At 36.0% G+C, this 25204-nt stretch overlaps 1 protein-coding gene across 14 annotated transcripts; it reads right to left on the reverse strand.

The window, feature by feature from the left end:
• Window positions 1–1177: 1177 nt before the first annotated feature.
• On the reverse strand, window positions 1178–14680 carry LOC111914823 (LEAF RUST 10 DISEASE-RESISTANCE LOCUS RECEPTOR-LIKE PROTEIN KINASE-like 1.1). 14 transcript variants are annotated; one of them, XR_006189245.2, is made up of 9 exons: window positions 13740–14680; window positions 13602–13640; window positions 12257–13478; window positions 3706–3828; window positions 3342–3407; window positions 2911–2975; window positions 2351–2401; window positions 1901–1998; window positions 1178–1720 (listed from the first exon to the last, which is right to left on the reverse strand). XR_006189245.2 is itself a non-coding variant. In XM_023910529.3 (3 exons), the coding sequence occupies exons 1-3, from the start codon at window positions 14521–14523 to the stop codon at window positions 12307–12309; spliced, it is 1995 nt and encodes a 664-aa protein (XP_023766297.1). In that variant the 5' UTR covers window positions 14524–14679; the 3' UTR covers window positions 12252–12306. The 14 variants fall into 14 exon arrangements, 1 of the variants encoding a protein (XP_023766297.1); XR_006189246.2 differs by having other exon boundaries at window positions 1178–1998; window positions 2911–2971; XR_006189247.2 differs by lacking the exon at window positions 1901–1998.
• Window positions 14681–25204: the final 10524 nt, after the last annotated feature.

A 25204-nucleotide genomic window follows, 5' to 3' on the forward strand; every position in this document is an offset into this window, starting at 1 on the left:
ACTTGTGTCTACTGCCTCGTCTCATCGATCAGTCATGATCAGATGATCAATCGATCACCAAACCATTCACCAATTCAGAAATCATATCAATTATGATGGCTTCTCAAGAACAAGAAATAGAAGGATCATCATCAATTACATCAATAGACCAACCTCCATTGTGGGACTATGTGACTACAAGTCATGCTCAAGACTTGATTTACATCCACAATAATCTCCAACTTTTGTCAAGGACACCGAATAAAGATGTAAGAGATGCTTTTGATTCAACAGAAGATGTAGGGTTTTTGGAGGTTGTCGACCTCTCACTAAATGAACCAGATTTTGAAAATGATTTGATTATGGATAACTAATTACTTTTGAAAGATTAGTATTTTTGGAGTTTAAACTAACATCAATATATATATCTATTTTGGAATTTGATATATATATATATATATATATATATATATATATATATATATATATATATATATACTAGCCGTTTACCCGCGCCAAGCGACGGATGCATATAGTTTTTAGAAATTAGTTTCTAAAAGCGATTAGTTCTTTTCTGCAAATTACTTAAGTGTAATCAATAATATGGGAGTGTGGTGTGGTGGTAAAGACCACAGGGACCAAAAATACAATATATATCAACCTACTTTCATTTATTAGCAATCATAGAAGCCTACTTTCATTTCTTTTTATAAATAACCACACACAGACTCGCACACATACGCATACAAACCCTATTTCTTATATTATGGCATTGTATTGTCAAAACACAATGCTTAGACAAAGAAATGAAAGTTATATATTTTACAATCAAACGTTTTAACTGTTGAAAAATAAAACATTTTCCGTTTTACATGAACGTGAAATATGGGTGTGTGGTAGGGTAAGGGCATAATTGTCATTTTCAAAAATATATTCCACAAAGTGTTAGTTTTAACAGACCATGTCAAAAAAATCAAAACTTGGATGAACAGTATCTATTAGAGCAAACCACAAGGACCCAAACTGCAATATATAGTAACATACTTTCATTTATTATCAAAAATGGCAACTTATATTCGTTTCTTTTTTCAAATAACTATATTAAACTTGAAAGTACCCAATGATATAGGCATAACACCTTTAATGAAAATAATAAAAAAATATGGAATTGTCCAAGATCTAATAAATATTGTAGAAAAATCATGTAAATGGTTCTTATTCCTTCCAAATCCATATCATCTATGATAAGCTAAATACAGATAAACAGTAAGAATACAAAATCTACAAAAATGGTTCTTACTCCTTCCAAATCCCATCAAAATCAATATCATTCTACAATGTCATTGGTCTTAATGACCTACACGATTGTGCACCAGTAATGTGTAAATAAACTTAGGTATGTTGTTATTTTGGGGACCACAACTTTATGATGTTGCCACGTATACAAAGATAAAAGAAATAAACACCACCCATAGTGAGTTCGAAGGCCCTTAAAAAAACCAGTTTTCTAGTAATAGACCATCCAATAACCATAAAAAATGGGACAAATCATAGCTGGGGTAAAATGGTCCAAAATACAAAGAATTCTGAAAATGCTTATTCCAATACCTCTTCATTATGCAGTAATCCATAAGTACTAATCCATCAGATCAATGTTCACTTCTTTTGGATAACCTGTCAGAAATTGATATCATAACACCATCTTCATCACCACTTATGTGACATTTGCTTAATATGGATACTACAAAACAAAAAATAAAAAATCAATCAAGTAAAAAAGGAAGTTAGAAAAGTTGACCCCTTAGCTTGCATGTAGAGTAGTAACCCAAAACCAACCATAACATCATAGATTTCTCTATAGCATCTTTTAACACTCAGTAAATGCAATAAGATGTAAAACAGCGATTGAAGTTATCCATACCCATTCTGAGGGTAAAATAGTCCAGATTACCCCATTAGGCTTTAATGACCAGACCACGAAACCATGAAACCAGAAGACAGATGCGATACTGTCTTCATCTACATCACAAATATTAAAGTGGATAGAAAAAAAAACAAACATATAATAGAAAATTAGATCCAGATCTAAAACCATTTCAGCATGTTAGGTGAAACATCAAGTCCATTTTCTACCCTATGATACAACATTATCAAACTATGTATGCTATGTATCTCATGCCCCATTATGCAACACTATAAAAATCAAAATATGAATGTTAAAATAAGTTTGTTTGAGTCTAGAAGTCATATATATATATATATATATATATATATATATATATATATATATATATATATATATAGACACACACACACACATATCCATGTAAAAAGCTTACATAGACCAATTTGGGACAGTGTAAGACCTTACCTTACAAACATGTTGGGGATATCTAATCTCAGATCAAGTATTGTATTTGAACTGCAAAAAGAAGAATTGAAATCTTGGTTGGTCAGAGTTGAAATCATCACCAAATAAACAATATTGCCAATAATGAAAGAAAAACAACTCCAGTTTGTTCAAAACTTTATTAGCAAAATGTGCTTGTTCAAGTTGGAAGCATTAATTTTTATAACATACATAATATTCATAGAGTGACAGCAAATGCAAGAATCTTTCGAGTTATAATCTCAGAAACCAACAACTATATAGTCTCCTTTCATCCTAATCTAATACATTTTCACATACTTGTTCTACAACCATTGTCAGTCAATCCATCAGAGCATTGTTTGGCAGACTTGTATTTGGTCCGAAGTTAACAAACAATAATAAAATTAGTAAATTATTAAAAGGGTAAAATGGTAAATGCAAATATAAAAACGACCTTGGGATGGTAAATGTTTCAAAAAGGGTAAAAAGGTAAATACATATATAATCCCTATTGCACTATAATTAGGAGCTTAAACTTGCAACCAATGAAAGATGATTACCAATCATATATACGCATGTTGTTCCTCTTGGGGTTGAAAATACTTCAGACTTCCTTTGTGGCTGACTAAATAATAACCATTGATCAATCACATACATATATACATATTAGATCACACACACATCTGAAACCCTCAAAAGAGTCCAGATCAGATATGGTTTGTCAAATTGTAGGTTGAAATCATCTCATCCAAACCACGAAAAACCAAAAAATATATAACATGAAAGAGATATACAATGAATCAGAAACCAGAAAACACCATCTAGTTGTCTTTATAATTTGGAATTTACTTTTTTTTTACATAAAATCAAATTAAAACTCAATAAATTAAGGGTTAAAATATAAGAAAACACTTGCATAAGTTAATTCTATAAATAAAAGATATAACATGTAAAAGTGAAACAAATAGAAGAAAAGGTTGATTGTAACCACCTTTCAAGATTTCATCTTTAGGACATTCGTGGAGCCTGTTGTGCCAAAATCAAACACCTACAGCAGCTGAAAGATAATGTATTCAGAACCATAATGTCAAGACTGTTACATGTCGAAGGTGAATTGTAGGGGTTCTAGTATAAGAGCATGAATATATTCAAAGAAGTACAATAATCTCAATCAAATCTTCAGAATTTCCTCTAGGCCTGCCATGTGCACCTCAAATTGTCTATCTTGGAAATCAATTAAGATATGGCCTAAAATTTGTATCTTTATTTAAAAAAATACATTGGTGTGATAACTTCAACAATAAAAAGAGTTCGATATTCCTGCATATATTGGGTTAAATGTTTAAAATGTTTACCTTTAGCATGCCCTGTAAGTTAAGTAAACTAATTCCGTTTGATTTGAAGTTACTGATCAGAACCACCACCATGTCTACTCAATACACAGTTTTCTAAAAAAGAAACTCTTAACTTGAGAGTACCTGTGTAAATGAAAGTAATAATCCAGAGTAAATAAGTTATGAGAATTACGGGAGAGTAAGTTGTGCATCGATCGATGTCAATATGAGAGATTTATGAATTAATGTCAACAACCCATTATAGCGTGATGTACTTTCAAAGCACAACAACGTAAAAAAGAAATGAGGAAATGATACACAGAGTAAGATGCATGAAAAAATGGCCCAACCAAAACAGGTGTGAACAAACCATTCGTCAAAATTAGCCAAGACTACAGGTTTAACCTGGACAAAAATACTATGATTAGCGATAAAATCTAGAACAAAGAGAGAGGGAAAAAGATAGATAAATATGGGGGTATACTGTGGTGGCTTACGATGAATCGTGATTGTGATGGTCGATGGCTGAGCGTGTGATGCCTTACGATGGCCTCTGATCAAAAAGTTTGAAGATTTTGGTGGCTAGTGAGAGGTTGATGTATTTTTTTGTTCAGTGAGTAAGTGTGTTTGTGTTTATATCTATGTCGTGGTAGAGGCCGGTCATTGGAGACAACAGACGGCGGTGGGGGAAGCATTAGGTCGGCAATTCGATGGAAGTGGTAAACAATGGAGGCGAAAAATAGTAGTTGAGAACTTACGGTTTCAGTGAGAGAGTAAGGCAGAGAAGGAGAACCGCTTTTGGAGAGAGTGTGATAGGGTTTTGATAAGTGGTGGGTGGTGGCCGTCGTTAGGTTAGATTTGGGGAGTTTTGGTGGTAGCAATAATCAATGAATGTTGAAAGGTTCGATGGTGTTCTTCCAAATACATAGCTTGTAACTCGAAGATGTGGAGGCTTTAACTATGTTGGATGTGGGTAGATGAAGGGACAAAGATACAGAGAGCATATCAAATCAGAATATTGAAACTGTGAAGTGGGGGTTAAATGGCGGTGGTGACAACGACGAATTCACCCATATTTTAAGCAACAAATTAGGGATATGCGATTTGAATTAGTCTTTAAATGAACAATCCTTAGACTTACGTACCTGTTGACCGAATAAGCTTTAATGCATCACATCATTGTACATATTGGAACTATTATTGTACCTCTACATTTTTTTAAATTTAAATCCTTTATATTGGGTAAGAGAATGATGTAGGTTTGAATGTTTCAATATTAATTTTACACTTGTATTTTGTAATTTGTTGATGGTTTGTTGTATTATTATCTTAAACATTTGGACGTTTTAAATCTATTTTAGGAAATAGTAAGATTTGTATAATATATATATATATATATATATATATATATATATATATATATATATATATATATATATGTGTGTGTGTGTGTGTGTGTGTTTATCTATATTTTTATATTGTCGTATCTCTATCACATCTGTATCTTGAATTTTTTAGTTTTTCGTTTCCCGTCTCTGTTCCGTATCCGTTTCTCGTTGCCATATCCGTTTCCGTGCAACTTAGACTGTCACATCGGCTGCTCCTCCGGTAATTCATTAAGGGAAAACCACACTTGTCAAATTCAATTGAACATTTATTTTGGAGAAATGATCAAATTGAAATGATTTTTTTTATAATTAATGGAGTAAAATGACAATTTTTAAATGAAGATGACGCTAAGGATTTTGGACTACTAAAATTTAACGCCTATTTCCAACAAAAATATAATGCAAGTCATGATTATCAAGAACATAATGAAGTATAGTCACATGTGCCCCTATCATTAAGTGACATGTTAAAAAGATGTGGCAATCGTTGTGAGTAGTTCCAAAGAGGCTAGACTTCGACTGTTTCTTGTGGTACATCAATTTCATGGTGTTCGGCACCTATATGGGCTTCGGGGCTTGCTTGGCGCTGTTGTGGTAAATAGTCTTTACCACAACATAGAAGAGAAAACACACTTAGTACTACAAGAATATAAACAACTAGGGTAGTTTGTAAAGTTCATTTTGCAAAACGTATGGTGATTTTGTAAAATCTATTTAAATAATGATCATTTCTTGAAAAGAACTTAATCATGACATTTTAGACATTAATCCTCAGATTAATTGCCAAGAAAAACATTTGATAATCTAATTTAAATTGATTCTTAACAAGTCAACATGTAGCCATTAAATATCTACGACATGATTAAGAAATATGTTTTTATTTTTAAGATCGTATAGTTTTACATAGAAAAATGTGACATGTTTCACTAATGTTAGATATAGGAAAAGCTACATAAAAGTTCATATTTTTTTGTTCTATTGACAATAAAGTCACCTTTGTTTTTGTTTTTGTTTTTTGTTTTCTTCATTTTAACCATTGAAACCGACAATTACTTGCAATTGAACAATTAAAACCGGTTATTTTAACATCAATTCTATTTAATAAAAACCTAAAACCAATTAAAATATAAAAATATATTGTTATAAAATGTATCATCACTTTTTGATGATGGAACTAAATCCAAATTTGATACAAAATGTTTTGACTTCTTCAAACATATGAATTTTTTTTCTAACAAATTCTTACTTATATACTCCTAATATATAAACAACATGTATAAATGAGAGGAAAATAAAAGGTTATTATAAAATGCGATTAACTTAATAACTATAAAAGTAAAGTTACTAAATTAGTTGTAATTTGAAAGGTTGTGGAGGTTTCAAATGAATGTAATGAAAATCATAATGGTTTAGATGGGCTCTTTTATAAGAGTTATATAGATATTGATTACAATATACCACATTGTTACCAATATGCCCACGATTTTAAAAATCCAAACAACAAAGGCCATACGGTCTTCTTTTTCTCTTGGATTTTCATAATGATTACCAATATCAACAATGGTTTCATATTTGTCTTAAAACTTATTTATGCAACAGGAAAAAAAATCATTTGCATATCACCTTCCTTTTAATTGTGATTTTGATACATACCAACTCATATGAAGTTTTTTCAACCAATTACTTGGTATGTGAATGTATTTTATATCAAATTTCCATTAGTTTCATCATAAAAAAGTGACGATACATTTCATAACAATATATTTTTACATTTTAATTGGTTTAGGATTTTATTAAATAGAATTATAATTAAATTTTGTATTTATTTATTATCATATATTAAAAATCAAATAAGTTGTAATGGTTGTATCAACAAAAATAGATTATAATTTAATCTTAATATATATAATATTTGAGGTTAAAAATTTATTATGCATTGACAAAACTACCTATATTTTGGCCTATTAACAAAATAGTCACCTTTGATATTTTTTTTACAATTTAACCATTGAAACTTGATATTGTTAGTGGTTACCTGGAAATAGTCGATTCCAATGGTTTAATTGCAAGTAATAGCCGGCTTCAATAGTTAAAATGTAAAGAAAAAAATCAAGGATGACTTTTTTTTATCAATAGAGCCAAAAATGTATTTTATCCAAATTTTCCTTATATATAAATAGATTATTGTTATGGGTCAAATTAAATCTCATTTTACCAAATATAAACGTATTGGAATAAATCCACAAAATAAAATTTTTAATGTATGTGGTAATGAACTCAAACTTAATTGACTTTAAAAAGCTCATAGAAAAACTGAATATGGGGAAATAGCTTATTTTACCGTTTTTTATTAAAGGAGTTGTTAAAATGCGTTCAAATCTTATCACTTGAAAATGGATTCTTCATACCAATTGGTGTCATACTATATCATACTATACTTGTAGCCTGCCATACCATACTATACTTGTAGCCTCCCGTATCATTTTTCCCCACCTCATAAAACTGGTGGGTGTCATACCACACCTTACAAAAAAAAATTATGTTTTTTTTAATTAAATAAAATATAATTTAATATTTAGATATGTATAAATAGTATATCAATGTTATACTCTATTTATAGAGTAGAGGTGAACATTGGGACCCAGGAAAGGTAACATATGAGCTTTCTCGGGCTTTGACCGGTAAACAGGTGGGTCAGGCAAGGGCTTCAACAGGTCGAGTTTTCAAGAGTATACTTTTTTGTCGGACTATACATGGATCAGTTTTACATGATTTAAAAAAAGGATTTACTAAGTCTGTGAGTATGATTCCATTGGTGTTAATGTTCACTCGTTATCACTAATCTGATTCGTGGTAGTGGTATAGTTTTGGAGCGGAAAACTATAATGAGATAAACAAGCCAATTTTGCTTACAAATTTTATCTAGACAATGAGATAAAGATTGTAACCGGTTATGTTCCTAATTACGGTTGTAGGCTAGGAAAGAGTATGAATTTCTTTTAAACTATGTGTTTATAGTTTTCCGTCCCAAAGACTGACCAATGATTAAACTGATCATTTGCGGTGATGATTTCTTTCTTTTATCAATACTTCGATAGCTCCACTGTATGCTCATTATCACATGTTTTATTAGTCTTGGACATAATTTTGAAGCTCAATAAAATAAAAGAGGATTAAGCATACAAATAAACAAACCAAAATAAGTAGGATGCATTAGTATGAAGAAATAAAAGTAAAATGAGGATGCTATAATAGGAAGAAATGAAATTAAAATTTTATAATAAACAAACCAATAAAATATGTTTCTATTACTTAAGAAACATAAAAAAAAAAAAAAAAAGCGAGAAACCCAACTTTCAGGCCTAAACGCAGCCCATGCAAGGCCTAAATGCCTTACCAGGTTGTTTTTCAAGGATGGCCTCCCGATCTTACTTCCACTAGTTGAGTAAGATTTGACCATGACCGACATTTTGGGCCAGTAGGATGGGTTGGGTTGAGGTCGCGCAGCCTTTTTTGCACCTATGGTTTACGAGTTAAGAATCAGTCGGATTGGTCTTTTAAATATTAATGTAGTAACAAAATAGGAAATAACATCTACATTTACTATTATTATACTTACAGAAAAGTTCCTCAAGGAAACAACACTTTTCTCCAAAAATGTTATTCTCTGACTATGTCAACTCCTAAGTTGACCCACATCTCTCACTACATTGTTGACATACGACCTACTACCCACAGAGTGCTCGATTCACATTGAAAATAAGGTGTCGTTTGTTTTTTCGAAGCGAAAATACCTAAAGTCTGCGGACCACCTCTGCAAACCTTTTGTAGCAGAAGAGGGAGACCAAACGTCTGCAGCATGTAATAAAAAGTTTGTTTGTGTTTTTAACATCTACAGACTGTTGCAATAAGTTAAAGTAAGGTGTAAAGAGGTTTGAAGCAGAGGGTCAAGTGTTGCGCTACGCAACAGTTTTTAAGTCAGAAATCTACTGAAAAACAAACAGTTGCGAAGGGCCAACTGTTGCACGTGTGCTGCGTAGCGCAACAATAAGTGGTCAGAAGTGTTTTAAAAAAAAAACAGCACCTAAGACTCCTACTTTAGTTGTTAACATTAATAATTGTACATTTTCTGCAGTAAACCACCGATTAACAACATTTTATTGTCGTCAACTATTGGTACCCTCTTGGACTACTAATCGAATAAAATTTTATACTCCTGCAAATCGATACCATGATCTCAAGAATGTAAAATCTCTACAAACCAAGGGGTGTTTGGTTCAAATAAAGTTTTGGAACGAATGAAATCTATCAAATGAACTAGAATGTGAAGGAACTAGAATCTATTATGTGTCTGGTTGACATAGAATGAAATCTGATCTTCTTGATTTCATATTTTAAAATGAATTGGAAAGTAGGTTATATAATATGACCAAAATAATGTTTATGATTTTGTTTAACTTATTATTATTATCAATAAAAATGATAAATGTTCATTAATTAAACTCTTATCCACTCGAACTTATGTAGGCATGTTAACGTGAGTGAGTGCTTATGGGTGTGGGTATTAGGTTGGGATAGAGGATGAGGTAAGGTGGGGTGTGCGTCGATGTGGGCTTGTGGATGTTGGTATGTATGTAAATATGTGTACGTGTACGTATATTTGTGGGTGAGTATGTAGTGTAGGGGTGGGCATAAAGTCTGGGTGGGTAATGTAAGGGTGGGACGGGGTATGAATATGTGTATGGGTGTTAGGGTAAGGTGGGTGGAATGGGTGGTGAATGATTGGGTGAGGGTATAGAAGTGATGATGATAACATGCTCTAATTTAATGAACTATGGAAAAAATTAAGATGGGATGGATAAACTCTTTCTCTTTATAATAAAACATAAGTAATGGTCAAGGTTGTAGAACTCGTTGCTCGGTACCTGTTCGGCCGACTACCGAGTAGCGAGTACTCGGGAGTACTTGTGAGTACTCGGGGAGTACTCAAATTTGGAAATTTGTGCAAAAATTCTTTTAGGGAAATTATATATGTCAAAATCATAAGATAAAATCATAAGTTGATTGAAATATATAACAAAATTGGATACATGTGAAAACACAAAAAATGAAAAACACATAATGGTGTCACTTCGTGAATAATTACTGGAAATTTAAGATATATATATATATATATATATATATATATATATATATATATATATATATATATATATATTGTAATAATCAAATATGTGTGTGTTAAATAATAAATCATTAAGTATATTATACATATTAATCACCGAGTTGAACGAATTTCACAACACTACTCAGTTCGCAAGGGGCCGATCGGGGAGTACTCGGGATTATGTAACTCGCCTCGGTAAGGGGGGAGTAGCGAGTACTCGAAGGAGTAATCGGTCAACTCGGTGAGTTTTACAACACTGGTAATGATATATAAATATATTTTTAGTAAAAAAAATAACAAATTCTTTCACACATAATTTAATGTAATTTAAAAATTCTACTGTTTTTGATTTTTCGCTCAAATACAATTTTCTACTTGAATTCAAATTTTATTTCCTTCAAATTCCTTCAAAAGTCGTAAATCAAACACGTGCTAAAAGTCAAAGATACTTATAAAAAATTATAAATTTTAGAAGTTGCATCAAATCCAGTAAAACCGAAAAATAAAAAAAAATAAAAAAATAAAAAAATTTAAAAGTTTTTTTCTTTTGGTAGAAAATGAAAATAATAGTAAGTTTTTCAAAAGCTTTACCACAAAATATCAAAAATAGTCATGATTTTTGTAAGTTGACCACTTGAAAGTTCAGATTTTCGGTACGTAAAAAAAATTGTTTTTTTAATTTATTTTTTGTAAACTTCAACCTTTATGATTGTTTTTCGTAAAAACTCCATTTCTATCTAAATTTTTTTTATTGTAACAAGGGTTTTTTATGAACATATTACATACCAAATTCAGATGTCAGAAAGTCATACTTTTTTCAGTATTGTAAAAATTGGTCTAGTCATTAATCAGTACTTAGGCGTTAGGCGGCCTCGACCTGTCTACAATTGATATTAAGCGGCCTTTTAATGCGGTCTCAGTCAATATTGGTTTCTTGGCGGAGCTAGGCAATACTAGGTAGCCGAAATTTTCAACATTTTCAATTTCAAAATTTTCAAATATTATACTAAAATTTTCAAAATTTTGAAATTTTAAACTTTCAAATAATATATCAAAAGTTTTAATTTTCAAAATTACAAAATCTCAAATTTTCAAATTTTTAAATACTTATTTTTTTTATGATATATTAATTTATGAATAATTTATGCTCTATGATTAATCCCCGTCTAGACGATTGTTCTCTTACCCTTAGTCGTCCAACTAACTAACATCCATCGTTTTTTATAACCTTAACTTTTTTAGCTCCAAAATAGGTTATTGGATGAAAAATAAGGAAAAAAAAAAATTCAACTTTGATCCTTCATAAATTTAAAAATGAACTATGTTTGAGCTAATTATTATTATTATTATTATTATTTTGTAACAAGAGTCATGCATTCACATACTACACTCTCAATAGGACGTGGAAAAATAATATTTTTTTAGCTACAAAGTAGAATATTCAATGAAAATTATAAAAAAAAAAATTATAATTTTTGCATATGAACTTTATGACAATCATTAGAGCATTTGGGTTAATCACAAAAATGACTTGTAAAAATCTTTAAAGAAGTCATAGGCCATCAAGATTTTAGCAGATGTTGAACTAGAAAACTTTATAAACAAAAAGTTCAAAAAAAATATTTGAAAAATAAAATTGAAGACCACCTAAATTTCCACCCATATAAAAAGAATCACATACCATCAAAATTTTAAAAGATAGTAGTGCAAAAATTAATGTCATTTTGTATTTTCTTACTTTTTTTTTTTTTTTGTAAAAACCTTTGAAATGAAAAGAAATTTTCCCCTATTTGAAAGAAACTTGAAGTTTGCAAGGTATTTGAAAGGGCTTTAAAACAGATCTCTCATGGAAGTGCAAACTCAATACAATTCAGCAATTGATAAAACTGCTCCATCGGTGGTATGCAATAATGATGCATCTCTAATAGTATTTACATTCCTTTTACTGATCTCATGAAAAGTTTCATATCCAGGCATAGAAACGATGGAATAATCGAACAGAAACCATACTATGTACCTGAATTTGCACGATGATGCTTTGTTCTGATACGACTCTTCATTGGGAATCTATGTAACGCTTAGTGTAGTTGATACGGTGCTTTCGCTGTGCCATTCACCGGTGACGGAAACCGGCGAAGGCAGGAAGTCTTTCAACAAAACCGTCTTATCACTGGCTTCAGACGGTGGTGGCGCTTTTACAGAATCAATTCTCCCTGGGGCTTGGATATCCTCCAACACATCCAACACCTCACTCATCGTAGGCCTCATTTCTGAATAATACTGTAAACATTGAAAAGCCAACTCTGCCACTGATGTTATCATCCTCATGATTTCAGCATCTGAATCGGATCCTAGATCCGGGTCTATTAATTGATCTAACGCACATCTTTGTATCCTGTTCAAAGCTAGATTAGCCAAACTAATCTCATCTTGTGACCTGCTTAAATCGACAGCCACCATTGATGATATTAGTTCAATCAAGACCACTCCAAAGCTGTAAACATCACTCTTATCCGTTAATTGGTAACAATGGTGATATTGGGGATCCACGTATCCTGGGGTTCCCTGAGGAGCTGTAGACACGTGAGTGACATCATTCGGTATCAGCCTCGAGAGCCCAAAATCTGCTACCTTGGCACTGAAATTGTGATCAAGGAGAATGTTACTGGTCTTGACATCTCGGTGTATGATTTCAGAGGCATGAAGGTACACCAACGCTCTGGCAGTTTCGATAGCAATGTTCATTCTTAATGGCCATGTCAGAAAGCTTGGATTTGCTAGTTCTCCATGGAGGTGATCTGCAACAGTGCCATTGGAGATGTACTCATACACAAGGAGAAGCTCATGGCTTTGTCGAGAAGTGCAACCATAGAGGACTACGAGGTTGGGGTGCCTCAATCTGGCGAGGATTTTGACCTCATTAATAAATTGTTTGACTCGCTTGTAATTGTGCTCGTAGAGTCTCTTCACTGCAACTTCTCTCCCATCTTGGAGTTTTCCATAGTAAACAGCTCCAAAACCTCCATTCCCCAGTTCCTTAGAAGGGTCGAAATTTTGGGTGGCATCTTCAAGCTCTGTGTAGGAGAAAACAGAGACACCATAGAAAAGACTCCCATCTTCATTGTTTAGTGATATGTCGTCCTTTGATGAGTAATAGGAAGGAGGGTTGGTCTTGTAGCGTCGCCAGATTATGAACATAAGAAGAGAGAGGATGAGGATGAAGGCAGATCCAGCGAGAACTATAACATGAAACTAAAAAACCTTTAGGTAAAAATTCTTACAGATGTATGTGTGTGTTTATGTGCGTTCATATAATTTGTAATAGTGTATCGAACCATCGATCAAGGGATATATTAATTTACCTAGGATGAGTTTCAGTTTTCTGTGTGGCTTTTCTTTTTCTGCAGCAATTAAACAACAAACGATAAGTTACATTTCATTTAATTCTGGTGTACCCAAAATAAGGAGAAAATGAAAAGGAAAAGATAATGCATAAATACCCTTTTTTGTGTTGGTAGACTTGAGTCCATCATGGTTATGCCAGTGCGCATCACCCATTTTGGCGTTGGAACACAGAAACTGTCCATTTTGAGTATGACACTGGCCTTCTTCCTTGTGACACTTATCACAGGAAGGTGAGAGCTTAATTAAAACAGAGAATTTGGAACTGAGAAGAGAAAATATGTTTGTTTCATTAAGTACTTTATGGTCACCTGTCTCTACAGGCAGCCGTATTGCTTGACATGTAAGTGGGAGATCACTTAGAATTGTTGTGTTGCTGATTGAATACTTATAGTAGAAGTTGTGATCTTTGCATTTGTTATAGCTATTGTAATTAAATTGGTGAAAATAAGCCTCCGTTTGTGCATCATAAGTGGAATTGTTTGTACATTTGTAAAGCCTGATGAAAGGTTTGATTGAAGTGGAATACAAAAGAGGACTTGGAGAAGAGAAATTATACATAAGTGCCTCACACCTTTCCTTCTCTACAAGTTTTCCAAACACTTTGTTAACAACCCAGATGGAAGAATCAGATACAAAATTGCCTTGAATCTGATACGAGTCTCTTCCAAGATGAATTTCCCCACCATACGAAGTACAATTGACCTTGATCAACCCGCATTGCGTGTCAGTGGCATTATAAAAAGGGTATTTGGATGGGGCTAAATGTGGGCAAACGAAACTTTTTGGGCAGATTGATGTAGAAATGCTGTGGTTTGTAGCAGAGTGAAGAAAAGGTAGACAAGAGAGAAGAAAGGAGGCAAAAAAGACCACAAGAATCATTTCAGATGTCCAACAAGAAATAGGTTAGTTAGACGCTTACTATCAGCCAGATCTATGTGTTCTCTAGAGAAAGTACTCTTTGGAACAATTAGTCTGAAAGATATGAGGTTTTATGTAATATTTAATAAGCTTCCTCGGCTTGCATGCCAAAAGCATTGAAATTCCATCACTTTGGTAATTTTCTCCTTATTTAAAAAGACCAAGACTTTTGAGTCACCCTTCTCTTCTCCTCCATTCATTCTTAACCCTTTTCAAACGCCAAAATGTCACTTGGAAAATTATATGTGATTCCCATTTATGCCGCATCTAATACGTTTCAACTCACCATAATCCAAACTTATGCGAATTAGACATCTTTAGAATTTAGACACTTTTTTCTTAAATTTCCAAAATCATATCATCCTAGAAAAAAAGTATATAATTTTTCACCGACAAAATATTAGACCATGAAGTTGACCTTAGGTTGAGTCTTGGACCAATCAATAAAGTTGTACACCTGAATCATGGAAACTACCCACTTGAAGAAAGTTAGCAAGGTAACATAAGCTTTCACATTATTTGTGTTTTTGCGGTATCAAGGAAAAATAAATAAATTAGAATAAATTACATGCATCGTCGGATCGTCCCTCGTGCAAATGTAAATGCTCGTTCAGTCTCTATTTTCATAAATTAACGTGGACCGTCTCTGAATTGTCATTTCCTTGCATGGTTAGTCCTATCGTCCTTAGTGGTTGCCAATTAAGTACCCCATAGGAACGATCAGTCTCTCATTTGTTTTAAATGACTATATTGCCATTTTCTATTTATTTTTCATTTTTTTATAATTTATGAATTAAATTAGGTTAACTATAAATTTTAAAAACTTATATCATTTCATCTCTCTCTCTCTCTCTCTCTCTCTCTCTCTCTCTCTCTCTCTCTCTCTCTCTCTCTCTCTCTCTCTCTCTCTCTCTCTCTCTCCGGTCACCGATCATGACTATCTTGTGACATCCCCAATTGTCTCGGCAAGTAAAGACCGTTATATATATATATATATATATATATATATATATATATATATATATATATATATATATATATATATATATATATATATATATATATATATATATTGTTAGGTCATATTTTGTTGGTTTGGGCTAGGCATCCATCTGTATAGGTCTTGTTAGTATTTCTTTAGGTATTTATAGTGTTTACGGTTGGGTGAACCGAAAACAAGATGTTTTCGGTTCAGTTGGTGTTTGCGGCGGTGAACTGTTTTCGGTTCACTGTTCCCTATATATATGTGTCAGTCTTGTCAGAATAGAAAACGATTATATATGTGTGTTCCATTGTACCCGACGTTGGTAGCTATACAGAAACGTGTGCAATTTTGATCATTATTGCTATTACTCCTTCTTGTTCTCATTGATTATTGTTTGTTCTTGTGTTTGATCACTAGTTGGTTCCAGATTTGGGGACTTACAATTGGTATTAGAGCCAATCTAGTATCAAAATTGTTCAAGATGCGTTTTCGGTTGGAGTTTGTCTTCATTTTCGTGATTGTTCAAGCTTGGTTACTGAGTTTCTGCTGTTGATCGTGATTTCAAGGCCAAAGGGATTGACGATTTGCTCAAAATCAGTTGTTTTCATAAATTTCTGGGTGTTTTCGGCTAAACATTATTCATCAGTTTTTGACTGTAAACGCGTTTTCGGCCGTAAACGTCTTGTGTTTTCGGTTGTAAACTATTCTCGACTGCAAACGTGTTGTGTTTACGGCTTGTGTTTTGTTTTCGACTGCACACTATGAACTGCCTTGAACTGTAAATTGTTCTCAACCGCAAACCTATGTACGGCCGTAAACCCTCCTTGGCTGTAAATCTTAGTTTTCGATTGTGAACCCTTTCTGTTTTCGGTTGTGCTTTCTTTATAAGTTTCGTTTTCAATCAATTAAGAAAATTTTAAAAAAATGGAATCACAAAACATGATAGTTCATCAGGAGTTGGACTCTATCATGGGAACTACCATGAAAATCATGCGTCTTCTGTCAGCTGAAGGATATCCTGAAAGGAAGTACCGAATGGAGAAATACATCAAAATGAAGGATTTCAAGATATGGCGCAGCATTCTGAAGGTTCCAGTTCGAATCACTACCACTCTTGAAAATGGAACCATTGTTGACAAAGACTTTGCAAATTACACAGATAACAATTTCGAGAAAATTGAGGAACAAGAGAAGGCTCTTGCAACACTGACAATGGCCTTATCTCCTGAAATTGCGCAAGGATTCTGTGAGTATGACTCAGCCAAAGTTTTGTGGGAAGCATTGATTGAAGTTTATGAGGGAAATAAAGACATGAAGCAGAGCCGTCAAGACATGCTCATACAGAAGGTCAACATGTTTAATTATATTCTTGGAGAATCATTGGAGGCTCAACTACAGCGATTTATTACTCTTACCAATGAGATGAGTTCTGCTGGAATTTCAGTGCCAAGATCAAAAATTAACAAGAAATTGCTGAACTCTCTCCTTAAGTCATAGGACATGAATATCTTTGTTATCAAGAAGACAAAAGATCTCAACCGATTCAGTCTTGCAAAAACAATGGCAATCATTAAAGCCTATGATCTTGATGACAAGCAAAGGGAAATCAACCATGTGAACTCCTATTCTACTGTAAATCTTGAGATTTCTTCAAACAGTGCCTTTTCATCCTTTACCACTCCACAAAATCAAGCTTTTTTTGTTCCACAACCACCATCACATGTTGTTCCACCATCCATGCCTTATCCACATGCAGCTTCTTCCTCAAAAGCTCATGCTACCACCTCTGCTGCCAAAGAAGCCGAAGAGAACGTGGTTTTAGCCTCTGGCTTGGTGAATTGCTACAATGCCTTTGTGGTTGGTGAATTGCCTCCTCAGATCTCTTTCGCTGATCTTGATCAGATTCACCCAGAGGATGTAGAAGAGATGGACATTACCTGGCAAATTGCTATGACGGTATTCAGGGCCAAGCAATTTGCAAAGAAAACTGGAAAAAATAATTGGTGGATGAATGCTGAGAAAAGGGTTGGATTCAACAAATGAAACTTGAGGTGCTTCAATTGTCACGAGTTGGGTCACTTTGCTCGTGATTGTCCAAAACCTAATAGAAGAGTAAATCATGAAAGGACAATGGTTCCGGTTGGAAATAACAGGGGAGTTACGGCTACCAACGAGACTGCAAATCTAGCGATGGTGGCTCAGTCATTTGATTGGGAAGACCAAATTCAGACCTTGGTCATTTCAGGTCTCAAGGGTAAATCGGTTGTTACCACTCCTACTCCTACCCCCTTGTCTTAGCAATCGGGCAAGGCAAAGGAAAGAAGAGGAAGAGCCCTTCGAAGGGTACCAAGGGAAAGTCCCTTGATGGCTCCTCTTCAAGTGGAACCTAGAGAGGTTCTGTCACTCCTTCTGCCAACCTTAAAGAGGCTGAATGCTTCTATTGCCATGAAAAGTCGCACTGGAAGCGAAACTGCCCAAAGTACCTGCAAGATGTTAAGGATGGGAAAGTAAAACCCAACCATGCAGGTATTTACACTATATTGTCTAATAACTCACCCCATTCTAATTATTGGGTCCTTGATACAGGTTGTGGTATTCATATATGTTCTGATTTGCAGGGACTAAGAAGAAGTGAGAATGTGGAGCATGAGAAGATAAACTTGATCATGGGGAATAGGAAAGCTTCACCTATCACCAAGATTGGAGTTTATTCTTTGTTGCTAAGTAGTGGATTAGTGTTAGATTTGAATAAATGTTGTTACACATCTGAAATGGCGAGAAATATTATTTCCTTTCATGGTTTGTACAAACAAGGGTTTACCTTTTCTTTTGATAATGAATGTGGTGGTATTAATGCTTTCTTTAATAATGCTCTTTATTTTAAAGCATTACCTTGTGATGGTGTATATGAAAGTGTGTCGGTTGTTGATAACTTAGGAAATAATGTGTTGTGTATTAATTCTTCCAATAGCTTGGATAAAACATCATTACGGCATTGTCGTCTTGGACATGTAAGCAAGAAACGCATAGGCCAACTCCAAAAGGATGAAGTCTTGGAGTCATTTGACCTAAAGTCGGATGATAGTTGTGAATATTGTTTGGTTGGGAAAATGACAATCGGTGCTAAACGGTATGAGGATTTGGCTACGGGGGTAGCTTCGGAATCAAGTCGATTCTAAACTCGACATGGCGTTTGGGAGGTACTCCCGAGAGATCTTCGGGAAATACGTCGGGGAAGTCACAGACTTATGGAATATCCTTGATGTATTTCATTTCTTGTTTCTTATCCACCACATGAGCTAAGAAGGCGTAGTATTCTTTGAGAAGATGCTTTTGAGCCTTAACGCAAGAAATTAAATTATTTGAAGGTTCGTATCGGGTTTGTCACCATAAATGATGAGGGTGTAACGACCCAATTTTCACGTCCAAAAATTTCGTTTTTAAAACATTAATGATTAAAACATTGTTTAATTAAACCATTTCACATCGAAAACCCAAATTTGAAATCCAAAACATGTAAACAACCAAAACATCAAAGTATCAATCCCAGAATAAACTCATAACTGCGGAAACAAGAGTGTGTATGATATGCTGCTACCGCGCCGGCTCCTTTCCCTTAGCTGAAGAGGTACCTGAAACCAAAACTGAAAACTATAAGCACGAAGCTTAGTGAGTTCCCCCACTTTACCACATACCATATAATCACATAACATACATAAATTGTCAGGCATATCTGGGTGCCTGACCTACACCTTCGGTCCTCTCGACCGGATACTGCCTAGCATATCTGGGTGCTGGCCTCCCCTTCGGTCCTCTCGACTGGATACTGCCTAGCATATCTGGGTGCTGGCCTCCCCTTCGGTCCTCTCGACCGGATACTGCCTAGCATATCTGGGTTTTGGCCTCCCCTTCGGTCCTCTCGACCGGATATTGGGAACTATTCCTCCCATCTACTACTACCACATAACGTGTATCACAATATCAGAATCTATCTAGCATGGCTGGGTATGACTACCCCTTCGGCCCTACCGACCGGATATCTTGGGGACTATCTCCCCCTACTGTCACAAGCACATAGCATCATATCATACTAGCACATCATATAACACAGGTAGTAGTAATCCCTAGATGAATATCACAGAGACAATCATCTACATACAACTCCTGGTGGGTCGGCATTGTGGCCGTAGACCCACCGCTACTGGAAGATAACTCACCTCAAAGTAGTTGTTGATCTGATCGGGAACTGACTGTCTGTTGTTGCTGCTCCGGACGTCCTCCGGCTATAATTCCTACAAAACGATCAGTCAAACACTGCTAGATGTACTTAGGGTAAAATGACCCTTTTACCCTTGACCAAGTCGAAATCCAAGTCAAAGTCAACTTCCACTTGACTGGACTCGCCGAGTCCGCGAGCAACTCGCCGAGTCCTTCGCTTACTAATCCGGTCCTACTCGCCAAGTCCCTCTCCCCACTCACTGAGTTACCCATGACTCACCACTCGGGAATAGGGGGCCGACTCGAGTCCCGACTCGCCGAGTCCGCGAGCAACTCTCCGAGTTCCTCGAGCGGATCCCATACTCGCTTCCAATCCACACCAGAACACCCCATACGAGGGTTTGGGGTTTTGGGGACTTCGTTACACGGTTAATCCCGCGTGCAGCGTGACATCCCCAATTTTCACGGCCAGAAAAGACCGATTTTGTTTATGCTTTATAAAAATCAGAGTACTTCATTTCACAAAAAGGTTACAGAATTTGTTCCCAGAAAAACATGGTAAATACGTTATCAAAACATTTTCGAAGAAACGTATTTATTTCATTTTAAAACGTTTGGGATGTCATCGTTAATACAGAAACATAAGCATAAACAGAACTTACAATTATTTACACTAGTGATCTACATCTCTTTAAATCTCTCAGTGTAATGTCACTTCATATCGTCACCTATGATATAAATAAACTGAGTGGGTCAGGTTGGGAAACCTGGTGAGTACATAGGGTTTTCAACTCACAATAATATAATTATTATGTTCAATAATCAAACAATTAACCCAATTACCCATCCCCATTATCTTATTTACTCTTAAGGATTTAACCTAAGAGTCATCTATCCTACATTCGTTTATTCCGAAATCCCTTACTTCCAGGGTTATAGGACTTGCACTAAATCCATAGCTGCCGACGTTCGTTCGTAAAGCACTAAATCCATAGCTGCTATATCCTACTCATCGGGTACTAAATCCATAGCTACCAGTGTTCAATAGGTACTAAGTCCATAGCTACCAATTCCTAACAGGTACTAAATTCATAGTTACCAGCGTCTAACTAATAGGTACTAAGTCCATAGCTACCAATTCCTAACAGGTACTAAATCCATAGCTACCAACGTCTAACAGGTACTAAGTCCATAGTTACCGGTGTTTGTCCCATAGGCACTAAGTCTATAGCTGCCAATGTATACTCACGTCATCTTCTATCTCTCATCATTCATCTACCCATCTCATACCTAACATATTCGTATATATAAAATACGTATACAGTTTAAATCCTTTAAAACATGTATAAAACGTTCATCCAGCATAGACAGCAAGTATTCAAATAATATGCACACATAGCATGTAGTTTATATAAAATATTTCATATCTATGTGTAAGATGAAAGGGACTATGCACTCACCTGAGTAGGTGGTGACTCGGCGCTTGGACAACACTTCGTTACTCTTAACACACTTTTCCTTCGGCAAAATCTAGTATCATTGCCACAAGGGTTTAGTCTAATATTTACTGTGACTAATTAGTAGTCTAGCTATTATTACTATTATATAAGCGTTAAACGATACTTATATAACCCATAATAATAGTCCAAGTACTTATTATAAGGTCCTAATAACATTACTATATTAAAACATAAGCTAAACTAAAGATAGGATAGGTACAGCTCACTTACAACGGGTTTTTCTCGAAAACTGGGCTTCGCTGGAGCAGCGTTCCCGAGCCGAAAGGCTCTTTTCTCGGGACTCCGGGAGCCTCAGGGCTTCCTTCGGGTGCTAGGGGGTTTACCTAGGCTTTTAGGGGGGGGGGGGGGGTTAAGGGGCTAGAGAGAGAGTCTAGAGAGAGAAAGAATAGTTTAGGAAGGTGTGAAGAATGAGGGAACCCGACACCTCTATTTATAGGGGTGCTGACTGACCTACTCGCCGAGTAGGAGGGCCTACTCGCCGATTTGGTGCATGTGGCAAACTTCTGGTGGTGCCACGTGTCCAATTCTGGTGGTGCCATGTCACCCCCTATCGCGTATCAGCCTTCAAATTTAGAAAAATCATAAATCTCGCATACAAGATCCGTTTTCGACGTTCTTTATATCCACGCGTAGGTAAAATCAATATCTACAACTTTTGTTTAGACTCCGTCGGGTAATTCTCAACCGATCTTAAATTTAACAGTAGGAGGCGTTTAGATTGTTAAATGACCGTGAAGAATTCGTAACTCCTTCATACGAACTCCGTTTTCGTCCATCTTTTTACCGTTAAGTTCCTATTAATGAGATCTTCAACTCTCATTTAGATCATGTAAGCCAAAAACCGCTCGAACTAAAATTCGAGTTTCGGGCCGTGCACTGCTAAGCCGAATCTTAGAAATCATAACTTCCTCATACGAAGTCAGATTTGGGCGTTCTTTTTATCGACGCTCTTAGTTTAACATATTCTACAACTTTTGTTTAGATTGCTAAGGCTAAATCTTGCTCTATCGTAAATTCACTATTTATGTTTCCCGGTGCCGTGCCGGTTTTGCCGTAAAACTTCGACGGGCCATAACTTCTTCGTTATAACTCAGATTTCGGTATTCTTTATATGCACAGAAACCTTGAGACATATTCTACAACTTGGTTAAGATTATTTATTCTAAAAAAATATTTTGTCGAAAAGTCGTTTTCGACCCCTATTACCTCTAATTTGACTAGCCCGGATTTGCGGGCGTTACATGCAGGTACGAAGGGTTGATCCTTCAACGCTTAAACCCCTCTTGCTCTGTGAAATTTCATATGACTCGCCGAGTTTGAAGAACAAATCGGAGAGCTCCAGGAAATCTTCATAGGACTCGCCGAGTTGTTCATCCAACTCGCCGAGTCTAAGACCATCTTCATAGAACTCGCCGAGTTCCACTTTGGGACTCGCCGAGTCCCTCGACCCATTTCCCGAGTAGGCCAGATCTGAGACATGCAATGCTTCAAAACCACAGATCTATGGTCCTAGGGCATGTTTACCACGTAAAGTTGCAAACTTTACGTGCATGCACGGCCCTATGAGCTCAAACATGCAATTCCAAAGCTCTTTAAGAGGTCCTACACTCAATAGGGACCTCAATCACCTCAACCACAGAGACTTTATGCTACTAGGATGTCCTAAAGGTCCAAATCTGAAGTCCTTGCAGAACATTAACCATAAACACATAGAGATTTAGGTTATTAGGGCTTAAAACCTCTTCTTAGGGACAAAAAGGGGGTTCAATGAACTAAAGATCAAGGTAGGAACTTTTCTACATGAATAGAAGCCCTTCACAGAGTAGATTCCGGATCTTCTTCCCTTCTTGCACTCTTCAACCTTCTCCTTCTTCTCCCAAGCTCCAAACCACCTTCACAATGCTAAAAATTACCCACAAGGACACAAAGGGGGCTAGGGTTTCGTTCTACAAATCTCTGGGAGTGCTAGGGAAATGGAGGCTGGGTTAGATCGCTTAAATAGGGTGCAAACACCCGGGTTAGGTTTTTAGTCCAGACAGGGTCTACTTGCGGATTCCCACGAGCCTACTCGCCGAGTAGACATAGTAGATCCCGCGTCTAGTCCAACTTCTACTCGGCGAGTTAGTCCTTCAACTCGCCGAGTCCAAGATTAAAATGCAATATATAAGGAGAGTTAATAATCAAGAATACATACCAGGAACCAGGTGCTACAAATCTCCCCCACTTATTTTAGACTTCGTCCTCAAATTCTGTTGCTTTCTTCAAAAATAGCTCGGGGTAATGCTACATCATTTCTTCCACCGGCTCCTAAGTCCACTCTGATCCTTTCCGGTGCTTCCATTGCACCTTCACGAGTTCCACTTGCTTGTTCCTCAAATCCTTCGACTTCCGATCGATGATTGCTACTGGTCTCTCAACATAATTCAGGCCGCCATCGACCTGAATGTCCTCTAACGGAACCACTGCAGAGTCGTCTACCAGACACTTCCGCAGCTGAGAAACATGGAAAGTGAGGTGTATCTGACGGAGCTCGGCTGGCAGATCCAACCTATACGCCACCTTGCCCACCCGCGCTACAACCTTGAACGGCCCAATATACCTTGGGCCCAACTTGCCCCGCTTCCTGAATCGAGTGACGCCCTTCCAAGGCGACACCTTCAGGAGAACCATATCCCCAACCTGGAACTCCAGGTCGGATCGGCGCTTGTCGGCGTAACTTTTCTGCCGACTCTGCGCGGTCTGCAGCCTGCTCTGAACCTGCTGAATCCTCTCGGTAGTCTTGAGCACCACTTCGGTGCTCCCCATAACTCTCTGACCAACCTCTGCCCAGCATATCAGGGTCTTGCACCTTCGTCCGTACAACATCTCGAATAGATGGCGGTCGATACTCCTGTGGTAGCTGTTGTTGTACGAGAACTCAGCCAAGGGAAGATAAGTATCCCATGTCACACCCCCGAACCAGACGGCGGAAACGTCCGGGGGCTGTTGTGACTCAATTGAATACCATAACATTGAATATATATGAAACATAACAACATTCGTCACCATGCATTAATATAGTACAACCAGTAGCGTTTACATGAAATACATTGTTTAAACATTACATTCCCAAAAATAAATTGTTCGACTCGTACATAAATAAACTACAGGCCACCACTGAATATTATTTCCTTTGTATCACTGGTTCCCTGAGAATACAAGTATTTTGAAAAACGTCAACATATGAAATGTTGGTGAGTTCATAAGCGGTATTTGAAGAAAAACAATGTTCGTATCGTTTGAAAACCACCAGAAAATCCGATATTTTCTGAAATGAAAAGCTTTCGAAAATGTTTGTGAAGATCCATAGGTATGCTTGTTTGTTTCTATACTTGTAAAAATTATTCATTAAAGTTGTATACATTTCGAGTCCGTATGTATTGAAAAACCCTAGGAAAACCCGATGTTTTCCTAATCCTTTGAATTCCATGAAGTTACGTTGAAACCATTGCAAAACGAGTAGTCTCATTCCCAGGCGACGTTGGATTATTTTTGAGCATGATTAATTGCTACAAACACGCATTACACAAACGACCAGTTTATAGCTATACTAACGATCCCGTAGGCGTCGTCCGTACTAATCACGTTATCCAACCGCCCTGACTACGTGTAGTCCCACATCCGAAGAGAAAGAGGACACGAAGACCTCGATGACTCCATTAACCGGTTGGGGATAAAAAAAAATGTACGAGGGGTCCCCGAACCGCCTCGCATGAAATGTAGACTTTACTAGCAATACCGAAGGACCCTTGGGGACCAGTAGTATACGAGCCATTGAAAGTCCTTCTACGTTGTGCCAAGTCGGTAAAACCCAACACTTCGTAGAACAAAGGTCTTCGGGCCTTAAGATCAGGTCATTGGGCTAGCTAGGCCCAACAAA

The sequence above is a fragment of the Lactuca sativa genome, chromosome 3 (genome assembly GCF_002870075.4).
Source record: "Lactuca sativa cultivar Salinas chromosome 3, Lsat_Salinas_v11, whole genome shotgun sequence".
NCBI lineage: Eukaryota > Viridiplantae > Streptophyta > Magnoliopsida > Asterales > Asteraceae > Lactuca > Lactuca sativa.